Consider the following 19,135-nt stretch of genomic DNA (forward strand, 5'->3'; position numbering starts at 1 on the left):
TGCTGGTATTTTCTGTGGAGGTGCAGAGATCATACATTAGTGACACAGCGGATTAAGTCACCTAAACAAGTGCAAAGAAAGTATCTGGTCCAGGTAAACTGGTGCAGCCCTTTAGATGATAGCTGTTTCACAGTGATTCTACAGGTTAGTTCTTCAGCTTCCTCTCTGCGAGCTGCGGTCTGAATAGTACTGACATGGCCTTCAGTTGTTTCTGGGTCCAGCTCAGCAATCCCAGTCAACTTCATGTAACCTTTATTCTCTGCTTGGGGTTGCCTGGAGCCATTTCCTGCATGGTGAGTACCACCTGGTCTCTTGGAGAGCCCAGGGAAGTTCAGACATACACCATAGCTTTTATGTACAAAGTGGGAAGAGTGTTCTCTCTCGGCTCCTGCTGGTCAGACTCTCAGTGGTTGATTCTTGGTGCTTCAGAAAATGAGCTTGTCTGTGTACGTAGCGTTTTATCTGGCTGATTTTTCTCCCCCATGTGGAGATGCTGTACTTTAAATTAGAAGAAGATGGAAGAAAGAGGTATTTCCTTTTTGCCTGTTCTCTACATTAGCTTGTATCTGAACAGGTACGTTGTCCAGGAGAGTTTTTTCTCCTCCTCACCTTTCACTCCTATTCCTGCACTTGCAGTAGCTCCAAGGTGCAAGACTTTGCAAAGCACATTGCGGCTCATGTTGCTTGAGTCTGAGTTCAGTCACCCAAAACCTTGCAGGTTTATTTTGAAACATTAGTCAATCTGTCCAGTATGGTGGGTTTTTTTTTTTATTCTTGCTTCTGACATCACTTCCTGAACACTATATCCACTGAGCTCTGTAGCCAGATCGTCTTCTCAGCATATGATGCAAGGAGCTCTTTAAAATGGATTTCAACTCCTCTTTTATCTTGCAGTGCCTGCTTGTGATAGTAACTGTTACTGGTGGTAAGTGTTTCTTTTCTTTATGAAACTGTCACAGATTTATGTAGGTGAGCAGTCACCTTAATTTTTCTCTGAAATCTTTAAAGGGCTCTACCAGGTTTGGGGAGATGTCAAATAGTATAACTGCTAATGCATGAAGGAGGGCAATCAGACCAAAGTGAGACGGATTTTTTCAGTAAACTAATGATAACTAACGGTATGATACTTGCTCAGCGTACTGCATCGGTATAGTGTTTCAGCAGAGAACTTACAAGCCTCTTATGGAGAATGCTTGTTTGAGTTCCTAACACTCAGTATGACCTTGGGTCAGTCCCTGAGCTGCTGTTTTCTTGCTTGTCTGGGATTTGAGTTCAGGAAATATTAATATACAGGGATACTGCGAGACTTGTCCACATGAAACTGCAACAGTACTTCAACAGTACTGTCTCTGGGTAAGAAGAACTGTGGAAGCAGCAGTTTATTTTTGCTACCATCTGTACAAGGTACTGGGCACTAACGCTCTGAGGATCTTTTTCCTCAGTTCCTCGTATGAACCTTGAGAGGAGAAAAATCACTGTTTAGACTTCTTGTTTCTCTGTGTGCATGGTGTGCATGTCACTGTTGTGTCAGGGGAGAAAGTTAGCCTGTATAGAAGGTATACTGTCACCCCTCCCATTCTTCTGATTTTCAATTACTAGTATCCCCAGCTTCTCACTGGGGTGGAGTGACCTTCTTGGGAGACAGCTTAGAGGTTAGAGGGGTGGATGGACATGGCAGGCTCACTTCCAATGCTCTGTGCTTCTCATTTCAGCCTCTGCTTCCAGGATTGTTGCACTGAGCGGCAGCTCAGCAGTCTTCTCTCTGGGAATTCAAAGCCTGCAGAGCATCTCTGAAATAAGCAAGGGCAATGCAAAATGCTCAATGGCTGTGTTGAACAACACCTTGTTGGCCAAGTGTGGCACTTCTTCTGCTAGATGTCTGAACTTGCAGAACGGTTCTCTGGTACTGAGGAACGTGCAGAAAGAGGATGAAGGAGAATACGAGTTTGTTTTTCACAACACCAGCAAATTTTTTGTATTGGAGGTGTCTGGTAAGTGGCCTTGTTAGAAACCAATCACTCTTGAACCTGTGAGTTTGGCTGTAAGCTGCTGCCTTGCAATTCTTAAGAGAGCTCTTGAGCTTGCTGGGAGCTAAGGTGCCTCTGGAGCAGCAGGCATAACTTCGTAAGCTTCTGGCACTGCAGGAAACAGTAATCATAAATCAAAGGATGTATTTTGCATCCATGTAATAACATGGAGGTCTCCTTGAGGTTTTCGGAGAGAAAGGTCTCCCCTTTCTCTTGAGCCTTATTTAAAGTAGCTAGTCACTTCAGGTCACTTCAGGTATGTGATGGTTTTCTCTGCCTTAAGAGAGCAGCATGAAGTGTTCGTAAATGAGTCTACACTATGTAGACATGTAGCTGGAGGTTTCAGTCCGTTTCTAGAGTACTCCTCCTGATGTCTTTCAAAGGTTCTCATTGTAGCTGCCACCATTTTGCTGCCTGTAGATGAGCTTTCCTAAAGAGATTAACCCTACCTGACTTGGCTCTGAAAACAAGAGTTCTGTGCATGTCTGCTTTGAGGTATGATGCCTAGGTGCATTTTCCTGCTGTTTTATGCACTTAAGATATTAAAGGAATTCAGCTGTGACTTTCTGATTCTCAGCTGCCCACTTGCAGCTTAAATGTCAGCATCTTCTGGGTTTATTCAGAGGTTAACAGTAGGTACCTTATCTTTCCAGTTTCCGTTTTGTCTTTTCTGTGGCCTCAGGATTGCAGCACCCTGGTCATTGGTCAGTGCGAAAAAAAGACCACAGAATCAGTAAAGGGAAAAAGCAAAGTCACTGTAATGCAGAATCCAGCTCATTGTCTGGGGTAGTATGGAGAAGGCTTAAGCAGATTTTGCCCACTTCTGGGTAGTACTCTACCCAGGGGACAATTTTTCTGCTGCTTTTCCCTGCCTTTCCTTTTACAGAGATTTTATTCACATAGATCTCTTAAGAAACTGAAGTGTATGAGTTTAATGAAAGTGTTAGAGCAAGCTGAGGTCAGTGAAGATAAATTAATTCTTATGCCATTCAAGTGCAAACAAGTGGAACTGCCACAGAGTAGGTCAAGGATATGGCTTCTTGACACAAAGATCAGGGATTTAGATGGGAACTGGGCAAAGACTGCAGAAATAGCCTGGTTTTAACCTCTATTTAAGTGAATCTACATTGATTATGAGCTTTTATCTTCTTCTGTTCTCTTGCAGTGCATATGTTAGAGAAACAATTTGCCAGAGAAAGTATTTCTAGAAGTAGTGAACTTCAGTTGATGTCATAGTTGAGAAGAGTTATTTCTTAATTTATGTGAATGTTTGTTTGCATCAGTCTTCTGCGTGATTCTTAATTGTCAGAAAACCGTACAACTTTGCCACCTAGTCTATATTTGCCAAGTGGCAAATGTGGGGAAATAGGTTGGTTTCCTGTAGTACACTAAAGGAGAGAAATTCAGAAAAATATACGGTGATTCATTCCTTCAGTTTAAATTGTCCCAGTGTGAGGCATCCTATCTGCAGATGTGTTGTGTTGGTACCTATGTTGGATATAGGTTGCACTAATTTCCTTCTAAAAGGGAAGAAGAGACAGTGACAGCAGAAATAGCCGTCTTCAAGGAGAGGGCTGAATCCCCTCTGAAGCTACAGTTCTCTACCAATTACAAAGAAAGTCTGTGGCCACCAGATGCTTAAAGTGTGTCCACAGTCCTCAGTTCTTGGGCTGATACTTCCAATCTCTTCATTTTCAACAAGGGAAAACAAGAGACACTGTTTTTGTGAAATGCAAATGCATATAACATTGAAGTAGATGATATCTCTCAGAACAGTGGATATCAAAGCCTATTCTAATTAATGTGATACAACTTGTGTCAGGTTCCTTTAAGAAAATAGGAACCAAAAGTGACTAATGGGGTTGGGTGAGTACTGCTGTTTATTACAGGCTGAGGGCAGGCATTGAAGAGTCTTAGTCAATCCAGTAACTTATTTCTCTGCTCCCCGGCTAAGAGCAAATATGCTAGTAGTAGAGCTCCTAGTAAGGGAAACTTCTGTCTCGCTCACATCTGCTCCTGAGTCAACTCAGTGTGTCTCTTTTCCCTCTCCATCCCATTACCCCTGTGTTGTGTGAACAGAGCCCGCCATTAGTATCCGGTGCTTCCCTAATGGGACTGGAGAGTTGACCTGTGATGTGATTGGCAATGAGAGCACTGGGTTTATGTGGCTGCTGAATGGTACTGCACTGGATGCCCCTGAGGCTTGCGTTAAGGATGGTGGGAAGAAGGTTCGCCTGGACAAAACCGTGTCTGGGGACTTTGTCTGTGAGATTCACCGTGGGAATGGGATCACGAGAAGCAGACCCATTGCACTATCCTGCGACTACTACGGTGAGTAACAGCAGCGACCGAATATTTCCTTCCAGTCTCTTGTAAAGGAAATCAAAGGAGTTGTTGCTGTCTCAGTGAAAATGGGCTCTCCTGTCCTCTGACAGCTGCCTTCTAGAATTGTCACATTCTCACTTTAAAAAGTGTCCCTTCAACTTCCTCTTTTTCTTCCTACTCTACCTCACACTGATACTACCTACAATCACAGAAAAGGTAAAAGTGTGGTTAGGAGGTTCTTTTACCCAATTCTGCTCCAAGGAAAGATCTCTGTATTGTCTTTTTCTACTTCCAGTGATGGATATCTTATCCTCCACACCGATCCTCTATGTCAGTTTAGAAACACAGGTTGCTTCTTTCTCTGGCATTCATCCGTTACCCAGTCAGCCTTCCAGTTTCTGCAACATCTGCTGATTTAGCCCATTGCTGCTGGCTTCAGCTGAGATATTTTGGGATGTCTCTTTGCTTTTCTAGACAAACTGCCCAAAGATACACGAGATTATACAAAAGTCTTCTTAACAAACCACATCATCAGAGATAATTTGTTCAGAAAATGTAAGGTGTTTCCCTACAAAGGAACATAAGAAAAGGCTATGATCTTGCTCATTTGAAAGTTATGTGTAAGTGCTAACCGTTCTGTTTGAATGAAGGCATAGTTTAATGAGAAAGTAAATCTGGATCTTAAAACTGATCAAAACAATTAGAACCTCATGATGCAAAGCAGTGGTCTGTATTGTCAGATCACATTCACTAAAAAATACTGGTTCGGCGACTTTGGCTGTGATTTCACTTGTACCTCAGCAGTGAAGATTTTTGTCCTGTGAGCAAAGATGTCCATCAGTACTATGCCAAATGACATTATTGAACCATAATAGTTTTGACTAATTTAATAGTAATCAGCATAACCTAATCCAGCTTTACTTTAAAGAAATTATACTGTACAATAGCCCTCAGTGTCCTACAAGATGCTGCCATTTCAGAAATTGTCTGAGTCACTCTATAGTAGATCCAATATTGTCTGTTCTTCTGTAGTCTGTGTATAGTTACTAGGAAGGAAAAATGCTGACATGAACCCTATATCATGTATTCTGGAATTTGGTAGAAATTCTGAGGGCTGTACACTCCTGACCACATCAGTGCTCCTGGCTGAGCTGTACAGGTTTGGCATTTGGGATTGTGGAATATTTCTCTTAGTTTTGTCCAGTTAAATTGTTCAAAGGCTGTACTGCATAATCAGATCCAAAAGTCAGCTGAGGCATTGGGGAACAAGGATGCAAAAGGTTTTGAGCTCTCTATCAAGCTGTCTATCAATGAGATAAACCACGTGAGTGTAGACAGTTACCACTGTTGACTCCAAGTGGCTGCCCATGTCACGGGTGTAGTATTAATTCCCTGTTTCCTCCTCAAAAGCCCACAAGGAAATCTAGTGATTAGCTCTGCAGGGATGAACACGTGTTTTTTGAAAGATACGAAAGCAAGAAACTAGCAGCCGGTCTACTTTCTTGTGACCAAATGCAACCATGTTCAAAAAAAGTGAACTAAACCAGTTACGGACACCGGTGAAATGAATTAAAGACATAGATGAATTCAATTACATTAATTAAAGATAAATTCATTATTCTTTTGGGTTATTACTTGCTTCAGGCAAATGACTGAATATAATTGTCTCATAGTTATTCTGCTGTAGGTATAAGGTATATGTAAAAGCACCTATTTGGGCAACCTGCAGAACGAAGTTCACTCTAAATAATAGTTAACATAAAACACTTCAGCAGAAATATTCTACACATAGGCACCAAAGGGCTGTGATTATGCAGGATCTAAAGCTGATGGCTCAAAGTTAACAAGTCAACATATGAATCAGTAAAATCCTTTTATGTGTTTTATTATTGCTTGTTGGATTTCCAATTTTTAATAAATTTTATCCCCAAATGGTCATCTTAACAAATGGCACTATTTAAGGAAGAAATACTCAGGAAAATATTAGCAGTTTATACTAGCACCCTTGACAGTATTCTCTAGGCTTCCATCAAAAATGAAACAGTGATTAGTGAAATAGTTTCTCCTTTGTTAAAAGTTTAATTTTGTGAGAGACTGGAATGAGCACTTTGAAAGTGTATCTTTTCACACGTAGAAGTGGCTGTCTGTAATTGTTCTTAACTGTTGTTCCAGCTGCGTAGAACACTACATTGTGTCTTGGAACAATTTGAAATGTTTCTAAATCTTTAGGGATACATAGCTGTTTTTACATAGCAAGTCGTGCTGTGTTCAAGCTCCGGATAAGCTGATGTGTTTTTACCATGCTATGCATACATGTGTTCAGCTTTGTAGAGCAGATGAATTGTGTTAGTGCAGCTGTGCTACATCCAGTTCAGGAACTAGGTGGTCTTGGGCTTTCCTAGAGAGATCTGAATGGCCTTGCTCTGAATTTACCTATTGTTTTTAAGACAGATACAAGGTAAATACAGTTTAAATAGGCAGTCTAGTTACTAACTGTTCAGCCTATCTAAGCAAGCTACTGTATGTTAATCTGCATAGTTACTTAGAAGGATAGGTCTTGTTCGAAGGAAAAGAATAGATGAAAAGAGGCCAAATGATTGTAGAAGTGATGGCTGAGGTTTGCAGTACTTCTAAGCAATTTGTAGTGTAGTGATATTTGAGCTGTATAGTGTGTATCTTTTTCCTCCCCATTTTTTTTTTTGGATTGGGAAGAAAGTTTTCTTACTGACTACTCCAAGTTGGAACAAATCATCTAATAAAAGGACTCTGTGTGGATCTCTTTTCTGTAAGTCTGTGATGCCCTCTACCTGCCTCGCTACTCATTCTCTCTTACAGCAGTAATGTATGTGCAGGTCTGACCTGTCAAAATGCATGCATCTGAGCAACCCTGAGCCAAGGGACTGTGAGTAGGATAATAATTACCACCAGCCTGTGTGTGACCTTCTGCTCAGCCATCTGCAGCCTTAGCCTCCTGCTAGGAGGATGTGATCTCAGGTGGGGGAGGGGAATAAAGAAAAGTCCTTTCATGAGCAGCAATTAAGTTAGTTTTCTAGAGTTCTGACCCTGATGTTTGGATTCTCTGGTGTCTGATAAAGTGCAGTCTTTAATCAAACTTTCCTTGAGGTTGTCGCAGTCTCAATACTGCTGTTTCAGGTGAATTCTCTGGGGCCTAATATGAGCTGAGCTTTGCAGCTTTCAGCAATAGATACTATTTTGTATTTTTCTCCTCTTCTGGGCCATGTATTTTCATAAAACTTTCTCAAATACACTGTGTTTTAAGTGAGCACCTTCTCTGTTATGTTTGATTGACACTTGCAAATTATTTTCAATGTTATTAAGCTGAGTAGGGAGAAACAGACAAATATGCACAGATAGCAGTTTTGCACAAGCCTCTTAATGAAAAATTCTGTACTGTAATTAAATGATGTGCCATAAATTATTATATGCTGGAGCTGATTATTTCTGTGTAGCTCCTCTGTTCCAGACCAAACTTATAGTAATACTCACAGGCTCTAATCTGACTGCAGGGCTTACCTAGTTTTTAGAGAAGAAGCCTGTCCACCCTGGTAACTAAAAATGCTGCATCCTTCCTGCAGGAGACCTGCTACAGAATCCATGGTTCTTTTACATTCTGTCAGGATGTGCAGGAGGTGCAGTCATTCTGGTCGTCATTGTGTCTTCTGTTATATGCTGCTGCATGAAGAGGAAACACAAGTTCATCCCAGTGCCTTCAGGTGAGTGGAGAATACTGTCTCTTGGAATGAGTTTCATGAAGTACTAAGTCTCTGCAGCCAAGGTTGAAATTGCATCAGTATAAAGCTGTCCTCAACTCTGTAGCTGCTCTTGTCTTCCATTTAGCCCTCACTGGCTGGGACTAGTGGAGCAGAAAACTGTGCACTAATAGGCAAGTAGTATATCCAGTACGGTTTTGAAGACAACCTTATTTATCCTTTTTTCACCTCATACTTGCTACTATGTGCTTCTGGCTAGAAGGCAACAGCAAAACCTTTTCTATAGGCAAAAAACAAACAAACAAAAAACAACAAAAAAACCCTCATTCTTCAGCTCAGGTCTTACCCTGAGAGGACCTGAATGCTTCTGATGACAGCTGTTTGTCAGTACCAGTCTCTGTATGCTCTTGCTCAGACCCACGTGGGCCACCCCAAGCTGTGATCTTGCTAGCACAGCAAAGCCAGTCTCTTGCAGGTTGGTAGTGACCCTCTGAACTTGGCATCTGTTTGCTCTGGGAATGGAGCCAGCACCATGTTAGGAGGAGATGCAAGTGTATGTTGACAATGCAGCTTCGTGATGAGTATGCCTGGGCCAGTGGAATGTGGGGGGAACCGCTTTCCTTCAGGTCTCTGATTTTCCTTTTACAGAGGAGGAAAAGGATGACGGAGTAACAATGTCAGTGGTCTCCAGTGAAGGTGTAAAGAGTCCCCCCAATGGAGATCATGTTGATGCTCAAGCTGTCCAAACTGACTGCCCTCTAAAGCCTGGTGGGTCCAGTGACTTGTTTCAAGTCAGATAAATAACCTGTTTAGGAGAGTGAAGGACAAAATGAACATAAGCGACTGAAGGGGGAGGAGCTGATTGGAAAAGTGTGACTAGTGTGGGGAAGATACCCTGTCCTCTCAAAACAAGAGATACTTCATCTGGTCATATATCTGTATATTATTTGTGCTCTTTTTCCACAAATGAGTAGCTCTTGCCTTTACCCAGCCATGAGATGTGGCAGCAGAAGGTGCTGCCAGCAGATTACAGCCCATCTGTTCCAGTATCCCCTGTGCTAAAATATGCATGCCTTTAATTAAAAAAGGAAAGCACCCCCAGCCCCAAAGTTTAGGAGCTTTTCTGCAATTTTTAATCACCAACTCTCTGTTCATCGGTTACTTTATAAGAACCAGCATTGCTTTAGTTAGCAGTTGCCTTCAGGACAGCATTTACCACTATGTCGAGATGCAAACAGCTGAATTCTATCAGACTCTTATGTGGTTCCTTAAATTGTCAGTAAAGTAGGAAAATGGTCACTTTTAAAATCTTTCAAGGAAATGAGTTAAAAATACAGATTTAATATGGTATGATCAAGTGAATGTAGTCGTAAAAGCCTTTCAGAAATCAGTTCTGAATGCTTGATATTAGTGGTCAACTCTTACTTTACATTTCTTCAGTTTTATTTCATAAACATGAAGGCTGGCAGCACCTGCCCCAGTGATGCGCCATCAGTTGAAGTAGATCTAGCAGAGACATTGATAATTCAAGCAATGTTATATAGGTCAAAAGTGTGATCTCAGCTCTACTCTCCACCTCTGGTATCCTTCACTGTACCACACACAGCCTCTTACCAGCTCAGCTGTCCCTTTACATGAGCTATCCTTAGATGCTTCCTTGCCCTGCTTTCAGTATCCTAAAATGCTGCTAGTGAGCATGGCATGACAAAGATAACTAAAATGTGGTAAGTTGTCCAGGTCATTGTTTAATTTTTGTTATTGGCGTATTAAAAAATGTAGAACTAATTTTTGATTTAAAAATCAAACATGATATTTTAGTCAGTTTGACTAACAAAACATACTATAGTTAAATTTTCTACAAACAAGCTAGCAAAAGCAGAGATGCATGTGCAAAATGTTTAGCTGAGAACATAGTAAATTAAAGTACTTTAAGCTGACTTTAATTACTCACGTGTAACTGAATTGATTTGGCTTAAGGGTTTCTTTTAAAAAGCATTTTAGGCTGTTGGGCCCAGAGGGTTTCAGCATTGTGCTGCAGAGCTGGAGAAAGTCATGGTGAACCAGTCAAGAAATGAGCACTTACAAAGGAAAATGAGATTTGTTTCTATCACTGCTTGCAGAAGCTGTCTTGAAAGGTTCCTTCAGATGCACATCACCTTATATTTCTGCTGCCAAAATGTTTGGCTGGGTTGAATGACAATTGAAAAGCAAAAGAGAATGATGTTAGGGGAAAAAAAGGAAAAAGGGATACATTTGATCCAGAGGTCTGAAAATGCATGCAAAATTGATGTGGAAGAGAGAGATAGCAAGGGAGGCTGTCCCGCAAAGGCTTTATTATTCCAACAGTGATCAGGAGGACATGGAGGAGGGACAGAAGCTTGTTTTATGCAAAGAAGTGCAGATAAGAGGAGTTTGGGAGTAAATGAGAATGAAGACAGTGTTTTGGTGGTTTTGAACAGGTTGCTGAGCAGGATGGGCACTTGGCATGTGGGGTCAGGCAGCACACACAAGGTTCTGGCAAGAGATTGAATGGGGGTCGTGGCACATACTGGAGGAGCCTGGGGAGCCGGACCTGGGCTGGTTAGGCAGCCTGTGGTTTTAGGCAAAGCAAGAGAGAGAATTTCCACAGAGATGGACATGGGTGCATGCGTTTCTCACTTCTTTTCCAGATGCTGCCCAGACTGGTCAAGGTCTTGAGCCCCAACCCTTGATGGAAGAAAATATCCCGGTGGAGGCTGAGCCTGAGGAAATGCCAGAACCAGAGGTCATAGTTGATGTTGAAAGCCAGGGAAATACGTCGGACTGTTTCCCAGATCCAACTGATGCCTGATCTGACAAGGTTGCTGTTGCATCCTGTCCTGAAGCCTGTGGCACTAGTCCTTTGCATCCCATAGTCTCATTGTGTGTAAGAGTTGATCTGGAAAATTACGTTGCAGGAAAGCCCTGAGGCATCAGGCCTGCTAACTTCATTAAGAAAAGAAATACATATGTGTGTGGCTTCAAGGCTGCGCAGCTGCAGGCTGACAGGTTCACCAACAAATAAAATTGGCAGCTCCTTTATGCTTTGTCTTCTAATAGATCAGCACTTGAATGGTGGAGTCCTAGAGGACAGCCTGAAGTAAGATGGGTGATTCCTCATGCTCCCTGCTCACTCCATGCTCTTTTATGTCTTTGTCAGCCTGCAGTTCCTGAAAGGGACAGACATGACAGGCAGATTGAAGCAGCATATTAGTCCCAGTCCAAAACAAGGATCTGCCACTCATTTCCTGAAAAATGTTGTTCTCAGGAGATTTCCAGACATATATCACAGGCTCTGCAAAGAGCTTGGCAGAGATTTCAGTAAGTATCTTATGCTTCTCTTGAATCCCTCTTCTGAGCTCCGAACTCCTTTGTGCTTAGGCTTTTGCTACTTACTGCAAGGCCTGGAAACATGATACCAGGCTGTGACTGTTCGCATACAAATTGTAAAAGATAATGTAAGATAATGTCAGCTCGCTTTTGCTGTGTTGTGATGGTGGGAGGCTGCTGGTTACCTTCACCACAGGTTAACTACTTGGATGAGTGAGTTAAAACAGCTGAATCACTAGCTTGCTTGTCTCCAGCAGAAGAGCTCCTGGGGGCTTGGGTGTGTGATTTTGGCAGGATCATTGGTTGTTATACTGAGATCATTAATCAGTGCAAGCCTTAGAGCTTACTGCCTTTAGTGTAATGGTTTGTCTATTGTGGGTTGTTTAAGCTGGCCAACTGCCTGTATATGTAGGTTTTTTCTATACTGTTTTATCTGTACAGACAGTAGCAATTTATAGAATCTCTTGAGTCTTGCTGCTACACACACCTGCTCTGCTTAGGAGAGACTGAGGAGTGGAACAAGTGGTGTAGAGCTGCAAGGAGAAAGCAAAGACTGGGTCCTGGGCAGTGGGTAGCTGAGTCTCTGGCAAGGCTGCCAGAGGCTGCAGGACACACTGTCAGAATACAAATTTTATCATTTAAGAGTATTCTGGTAGTAAAAAGCACATTGGTGTTAAAGTATGTGCCTGCCTTGGACTAGAAAGGCATGGCTAAGTAAAAGCAGGTGATGCAGATCAAGACTGAAATGCATGGAGAGGTGTGTGTTGCATTTCTCTTTCTTCCCATGTTTTGTTGATTTTTCTCATCATGCTGACATTGTGTCCTGAATCCATTAAAAACGGATTTAAGATTTACTTTGTAAATACTACCCAACAAGGTCTGCAAGTACCCCAGTGAAGAAAAAAGCAAAAGCTTGCTGAATACTTCCTCTCCCCTCGTGGGGGAGCTGGCAGGACAGCTACGTGCTTATGTGAAAGCCTTTTGTGTCCCTGCTCATGGCAAAGCTTCGTAGCGGTTATACCCAGACATAGATTGTGCTTGTTGTTGTTTCTAAGACTGTTTTAAAGATTTTTGGATTTTGTGAGCTATGTTGGTGGTGATTCAGCCTATCTGTGCTTTCTAAAGTTGCTGTAGTAATCAGATTTTCAGCAGCAAGAGGGGGATGGTTCTTTTTCTCATGGTGCTGTGTCACCTTCTTTCAGTACAAACATTCCTCAGAAGCTGCAAGTTAAATGATAAAAACGTGGTGCTGGGTGCTTGGGATGAATGGTGCATGGCCTAGAGAGAGAGAGACCGCAATTGCCTTTATGTAGCACGAGCGACACTGAGCAGTTAGGGCCTAGAGCAACAGAAACTGGAAGATGCAGTCAGTTTTGGTTGTGTTTCCATTCTGCACTATCTGGCAGGCACAGGCAGGGGACAGCCAACTCCAGCAGATGCTTAACCTTGGGGGCTGAAAAGTGCTCTTGAGTCCCACTGGAAAAGATGTATTTCAGCACTGCGAGCAGGATAAGCTGGGCCAACCTGCTTTGCTGGTCTGCTGCGTCATGAGTGCATTTTGCTCTAGTGCCATTGTGCTGTTGTTAGCCCTGGGAGAGCTGTGAGCAAACCCTGGCCTAGGTATGCTGTGACAGTACTGTCACTGCTGTAATCCTTGGAAGATTTTCTTTCCATTGAGATGGGAATCCAAGACTTCAGACATCTTTAGGAAGCAGATCATGTTGGTCTTCCTTACTTCTCCTCTGAAGTGCCTGTATGGCAGCTGAGTTAAAGATTGCTGTTGCTGTGGGGTCAGGAGAATATTTGTGCATCCTGTACTTAAGCTGTACATGTACATACCCAGCTGTTTTCATCTTGTGTTTTTTTTTCCTGCAGAATGATTTTGTTCTTAATAAAAGTATCTGTTTTCTAACTTGTTTTGGAAATTCTGTTATTTAATAAATGTTTATGATTTTCACTGAAAATGCAAGGAGTGGTTTCTATATTTCTACTTGGCAAAAAAAGGAAAGATGATGACAACTTATATTGACTAGAGCTGACTGTGGATAGTTGAAGGAACAGAGATCAGAGGGATGGACATCTATTTGTAAATCCTGGAAGGGCTGTAGGACAGTGACATGTAACTTGTTCCCACGAGAGTGTGTGTGTACATGCGTATGTGTATGTCTGCACATCTGTGTGCACTAGCAGCACACTGAACCTGGCTCTGGTGCATTGCTGAACTGTGAGGTGGGAAGGGGTGTGGGGAGGTTGCCTCACTTTGGGACCAAACAGGGAAAGGCCACCATGAGTATAAACATTCCTGCTTGTTGTTCGTGTGCAGAAGTTTTTTACCCATCTGTGGTGTGTTTTTGTTTTTTGTTTTTTTTTTTGGTGACACCTCTCACCTTAGCTGTTAGAGGGGATGCTTGCCTACATAATTTTTCTCCGCAAGGAAGAGATGAAACGTGTTGACTCCTACGCTAGCACACAGACCAGTGCACCCAGACAATGGGTAAAATCAATGTCCTGGTTGTCTGTGATCATACAAAATCCTTTGACTTTTCCATTATAGGGTTAGCCCTGGAACAGTGGCATGGTTGGACACAGGTGATACTGTCCTGCCACCTGTGACCTCAGCACCTCAAGGAGTCACCCACCTGGATTTGCTGTTGCTTTCCAGCCTAGAGGTGGCAGTGAGCATCCTCTCTGTTGTCTGGGTGACAGTTTGGACTGGGGCTATCTATCAGAGTGATGGGAGTACATGAATGTGTATGTTGCTGTCGGGAGTTTGACAGAAAACTAGGATCTCTGTGCTGCATCTTCAGGGTTTCTGGTAGCTTTGGTGAGGCCATTCCTGCCCTCTCCGGGCTGTTGAGAACACCAGGGTGGCTGCAGGGTGAGGATGGCCATATGCTCACGCGGGCGGGCTGCGTGGTGTTGCTGCTAGGGGCACTGGCTGGGTGGGCTGGAGGCGGGATCTCAGCAGCATGGGCCTGGCTCTTAGCACCTAGGAGTCCCTCTGTGCTGCTGGTCTCCTGTCAGGAGCTGGCACTTTCTGGGGAGGGGCGGCTCAGGGGGAGCTGCTGCTTAGGCTGTTCCCTCCAGCTGCTGGTAGGGAAGGGGGCTTTGTGCCTGAATCCTGGCACCCCGGTCCCCTGGCTGCGGGGGGCTGAGAGTGGGGCAGAGTCCATTGCTATGTTAATTGAGTGCTGGTGGGACAAGGGGAGCTCTGCCCTGTGGGAAATGTGGGTGTTTGGGGATGTGGTTTCTTCCCAAACAGACAAGCCACCAGTGATTTATAGCACTCTGTGGAGTCAGTATTTAGATCTGACTCCGTGTCAGTTTTGTAGTGGGAAGAGAAAAGTCTCACTCCACTTGCAGCATATGTTAAGCAGTAAATGGCATGAAACAAAGTATGTAAGCCCTTTTTTATGATGTACCTCATGCAGTGTGTGAATGAATATAAAAGGAAAACAATAGGGAAATTCTTATTCTACATAGATAGAAGCAAAAAGCAGAAATATACAGTGATGGAGTAAGGAAAGGGGAATGATTCAATTATGTATTTCACTATTCAAATTTAATGTATCCCCACAAAATCCTGATTGTGTCAGTAAAGATCCATATTCCAGTAATGAAATAGTAATTCTCTGCTTTCCAACATTTACCTGTGTTGCTGTACAGATGTCCTGGTGGCTGTGTGTGCAACTCTCAGGTTCCTTCCTCAGAGCCCAGTACAGGGGAGATGCACTAGGGCAAGAGCGTGCAGTTGGTGAGAAGCTGAAGGTCCATCTTTACCATTAGCTCTGAAGGAGTGATAGGGCAGAAGCTGGTGGGTCTGAAAGCAGATAGGCAAAATCAGTAACTTAAGGGCTAATTTATGATAGAAAAAGAAACTTGTGTTGTAAATAACTGAAAAGGTCTGTGAGCAGTGATTGTATTGGCATTGTGGTGGAAATAGCCTGTATTTGAAGAAAATCCTAGCTTCTAGGCTTGTATGTAGTAAGTTCATGCCACTTTTTAATGAATGGTTTTAATTCACTTCAAAATAAGCAAACAAGAATTGCTCACCTGTAAATTACGGGCAGCAGAAAGATACAAGGTCACTGATGCATATCTTCAAAACCATTTCCTTAACACTAGCTTAGTTAATTATTGTGCTCTAAGAACAGTGGGTGTTGCTGATGCTGCCACTAGGCATGGAGGAGTGAGAAGCCCCATAACTCTCAACAGATAAATACACAAAACCAGTAACAGAAATGGGAAAAAGAGCAGCATTACCAGTTTCCTTCTGAGACAGATGTAGAATTTAGTGATGAGTCATTGTAAAGGCTGGCGTTACTGTTTGGACATTGCTTGTGCCTTTGGCCCGTCTGCCTGTTGTCTGGGTGTAATCAAAGCTTGCTCTAACCCTGGAAGCTGAGATGAACTGTTACGCCACCTATACCTGGCTAGCTGTGGAGAAATCCCTCTGGAGCACATAAAATGCTTCCCTTGTTTCCCATCTTGTTTTACAGCTGAGCACAGAATATTATTAGCCAAGTGAGAACCCTGTGATTCTTGAAACCTAGTGACTACACCTTACATCAGTTTTGTTCACAGTGAACTATTTCTTCCTTACTTTCTTTCACTTTTTTTCTTTTTTGGAGTATGTGACTTACCTCTCAGGTAGGGGTCATGGCTGGAGAGGGTAGGGGAATCTTTACAGGGAACTTCGAATATGTTGGAGCAAAAGAAGGCTTTTGGACCAAGCATTTCTAAATACTTGTACATTTCTAACAGGAAGATGGTGGCAGGAGTTATATTAATTGTATTGAGATTGGTTTAATTTTGACAAGATGAGTTACAGATCTTCTTGGCCTGTGCTGGCCCACTGGAAGTGCAGCATCTTTCTGACTGACCTTGTTAGGGCACTACTTATGCCACTCCAGGCTGGTAGAGGGATCAAGCGAAGCTCTTAGCCAGCCAGGGTTGAGAGACTGTTACTTTAGCTCTCTTGATCACCAGCAAGCAGTGTGGCTGAACCAAAAGGCTGTCCACTGCTCATAGGAACTAATTCCCCAGACCAAGAATTACTTAGAGGCAATTTCTGCAAGTCATTTAGAATTACAAATATTCAAGTGAATTATCATTTACTCATGTACCATATATGCAGGTGGAACAAAGAAATACAATAAATCGACTGTATTATTTTTCGAGTGTTACTGTTCCAGCTTTGACTTAAACAGGTTTCCATTTGAAGGCAAAATATATGTTTTCAAGGCTAAGGAGTGAAAGTTTTATTTGATGCTGAAAGTCATGTAATAAGAGATCATCAAATGAAAAATGAAGTAATGATAAGCAGAGGATAAGCAAGAATTGCAACAGCAACTTTGGTAAGGAAATATATACAACTTTAAACGATGAGCATTAAAGAGTTTAGGAGAGAGGTTTTCATCATGGTATGATTAGTACCAGGAATTTCTTCTTTGAAACAGCTGACAAACTTGAAATTATGGGATTCGGGATAGCAAGGGGGATTTGCCTGAGCAGCAGTGATATAGGTAAATGGATTGTCAGCTGCTTGGCGGTCAGTCTTAATGAATATTGAACTGACTACAAAAGTTGGGATGGATGAAGACTTTTCCTACATGGCACATTGAGCCCGGAGCAAGAATTAACCTGCTGGGTGGCATGGCTTCTACTGCTCGTTTCTGTCTCATCACAGGATTAATCATGACAGGGCTGAAAGAGAAAGATCCCTCAAACAGCAAAGTGACCCCTGGGGAGGATCCAGAAGGAAGAAAGGACATTGGGATAATTATCAGGGGTGCAGACGCGATGGTGAGTAATGGCAGTCGTATACTGTTCCCCTCCCCCCCCGCCCCAAAGAGTCAAGCTGGAGTTTCAGGCAAGACTTCTGTCATCCTGTGAACTAGCTGGTAATGTTTTCTTCCAGAAAATGATACCCACTGGTGCTTCCTACTCCTTCCTACTCAGATCTCTGACAGTTGAAGTCAAATGTTCCCCAGATAGCTGCTTTTCTCTTGGTGATAGATTATAGCTTCCTGAGTCTGAAAGCCTCTCTGATGAGAGGCTTCTTGTGAGCCGGTTGCAGCGGTTACATTGTGATGGTTTTGAGGAGCCAGGCAAGGGGAACAAAGGAAACTCTCCCCATAGTAGCAAAAGGGAAATACCGTACATATTTTATTTCCTGTAATCTATAATACTAGCAACCTTGCAGTATTTTCTACTGACATCACTTTCTCATACGAGTGGTACCAAATGTGATGGGAGAAGAGTGGTGGAAAGTCACGACACTGGCCAGGTTTAGGTATACTGGAGACAGATAAAAACATACCATTTCACTTTGCTTGCTGGGCATAGGCCAAGTCTCTTGCTGTAATATGAGGACATGAAGACAGATGTGCAAGTTACGGGGTTTTTTTGGGTATGTATTCCTTCCCAGCTGTTGAGGGTTTGTTATTCTTTTGATTTTGTTTCTGATAAGTTTTGTTCCCAAACCTGTCGCTGAGAGTTAAAAACTCTTGTTATTTGGTAAATGATGGCTTACTGCTTTTTCTGGAGAACCAGCTATATAGATGGAGAGGCCCTTCTTAGCTGGAGAGAAGATGAGTAGGATTTGACGCTGACATGAATTTGATACCATGTATTTAAAAAAACAATGTTTAAACAATCTCAGTGAAAGAAAAAAATAGATGTGTGTGTTTATACCGATTCACTGAAGTTGCGTAGCTTAGAGGAACTTTCATAATACAAATAACTGCTGGAGCTATAGTTCCAACCCAGTGCATTTTACGTATGTGGCACAAAACATCTACAATAAATTTCCGTTGAGGTTGCACTGTAGAGTTGCAGCTCTGCAAAGCGGCCTCTAAGGTTCAGCAGATTTTTCATGACTCGCCCAGAGTGATGTGTGCAGGGAACAAAAGAGAAACATAGTCAAAAGGAAAAAAGTCTGCTCTTCTGTAATGAAAATAGAGAGATGGCTGAAAAGGATGGTGATGCGATCCTGAACGTGACTGTTCAGACACTGGTTGTGGCAATAGATGCTCTAGAGGAAAATGCTTTTAAATGGTGCTGTGTAGACAGATGCCAGGCAGCACTGCTTTGGGTTTAGGAGCATCTGATTCAATTAGCTCTTCTTTGGACTTGCTGGTTGACTTTCAGCAAGTTATTTTTATAATCATCCTTTGCTTCCATTTTCCTGTCTGTGTCATTGAGACAGTCATTTTGGTCTTCTGTGTACAATTTATTGTCCAGGTAATACACAGTGGTACCTGACACTGCATGTTGTGCTGCCAAGAGACAAGGGACCCACTGGGGTGCTGCATGCTCTGGTCTGGCCGGACCGCTGGGGCTGCACAGCAAGCGCTGTGATCTGGTTGCCACAGGATGTCTGGCTGCCGGGGACACGAGGAATGACATTTACCAGAGCTACTGGGGCAACAGTGCTTCTTTCATCCTCTGCAGAGTAATGTATATTTTCTTCCAGAAAATCTCTTCCTCCTTATAAAACTATGACCAAAAGCCCATCTTTATTTTCTCATTCACTGTTTCTAAACCTTCTCGCTAGCCCTTGTAGAGAACAATGCCACAGTAATCCTTTCTCCCTAAATTACCATGTGGCTGTGGTGGGCCAGGGCTGCAATATGGTGATAGGAGGGGATGGTTAAGCCATGAGGATATTACTGGTTTCCCACTTCTTCTCTGTCAGGGAGC

The 19,135-nt window shown here is 42.7% G+C and overlaps 1 protein-coding gene across 1 annotated transcript; it reads left to right on the forward strand.

The window, feature by feature from the left end:
- Positions 1–864: 864 nt before the first annotated feature.
- Positions 865–10,913, forward strand: LOC134139826 (uncharacterized). Its single transcript, XM_062574631.1, has 6 exons — positions 865–925; positions 1,713–1,991; positions 4,107–4,358; positions 7,952–8,086; positions 8,732–8,851; positions 10,753–10,913. Exons 1-6 carry the CDS (start codon positions 865–867, stop codon positions 10,911–10,913), a joined length of 1,008 nt encoding a protein of 335 aa, XP_062430615.1.
- Positions 10,914–19,135: the final 8,222 nt, after the last annotated feature.

This window comes from Rhea pennata, chromosome 1 (genome assembly GCF_028389875.1).
Source record: "Rhea pennata isolate bPtePen1 chromosome 1, bPtePen1.pri, whole genome shotgun sequence".
Lineage (NCBI taxonomy): Eukaryota > Metazoa > Chordata > Aves > Rheiformes > Rheidae > Rhea > Rhea pennata.

Bases quoted from the DNA above. Each gene is read 5' to 3' on its own strand.
- LOC134139826 (XM_062574631.1), top strand. From the start codon at position 865: ATGGATTTCAACTCCTCTTTTATCTTGCAGTGCCTGCTTGTGATAGTA. The intron at 1,992-4,106 runs GTAAGTGGCCTT...TTGTGTGAACAG, and splicing joins TTTTGTATTGGAGGTGTCTG to AGCCCGCCATTAGTATCCGG. The intron at 8,852-10,752 runs GTGGGTCCAGTG...CTTCTTTTCCAG, and splicing joins TGACTGCCCTCTAAAGCCTG to ATGCTGCCCAGACTGGTCAA.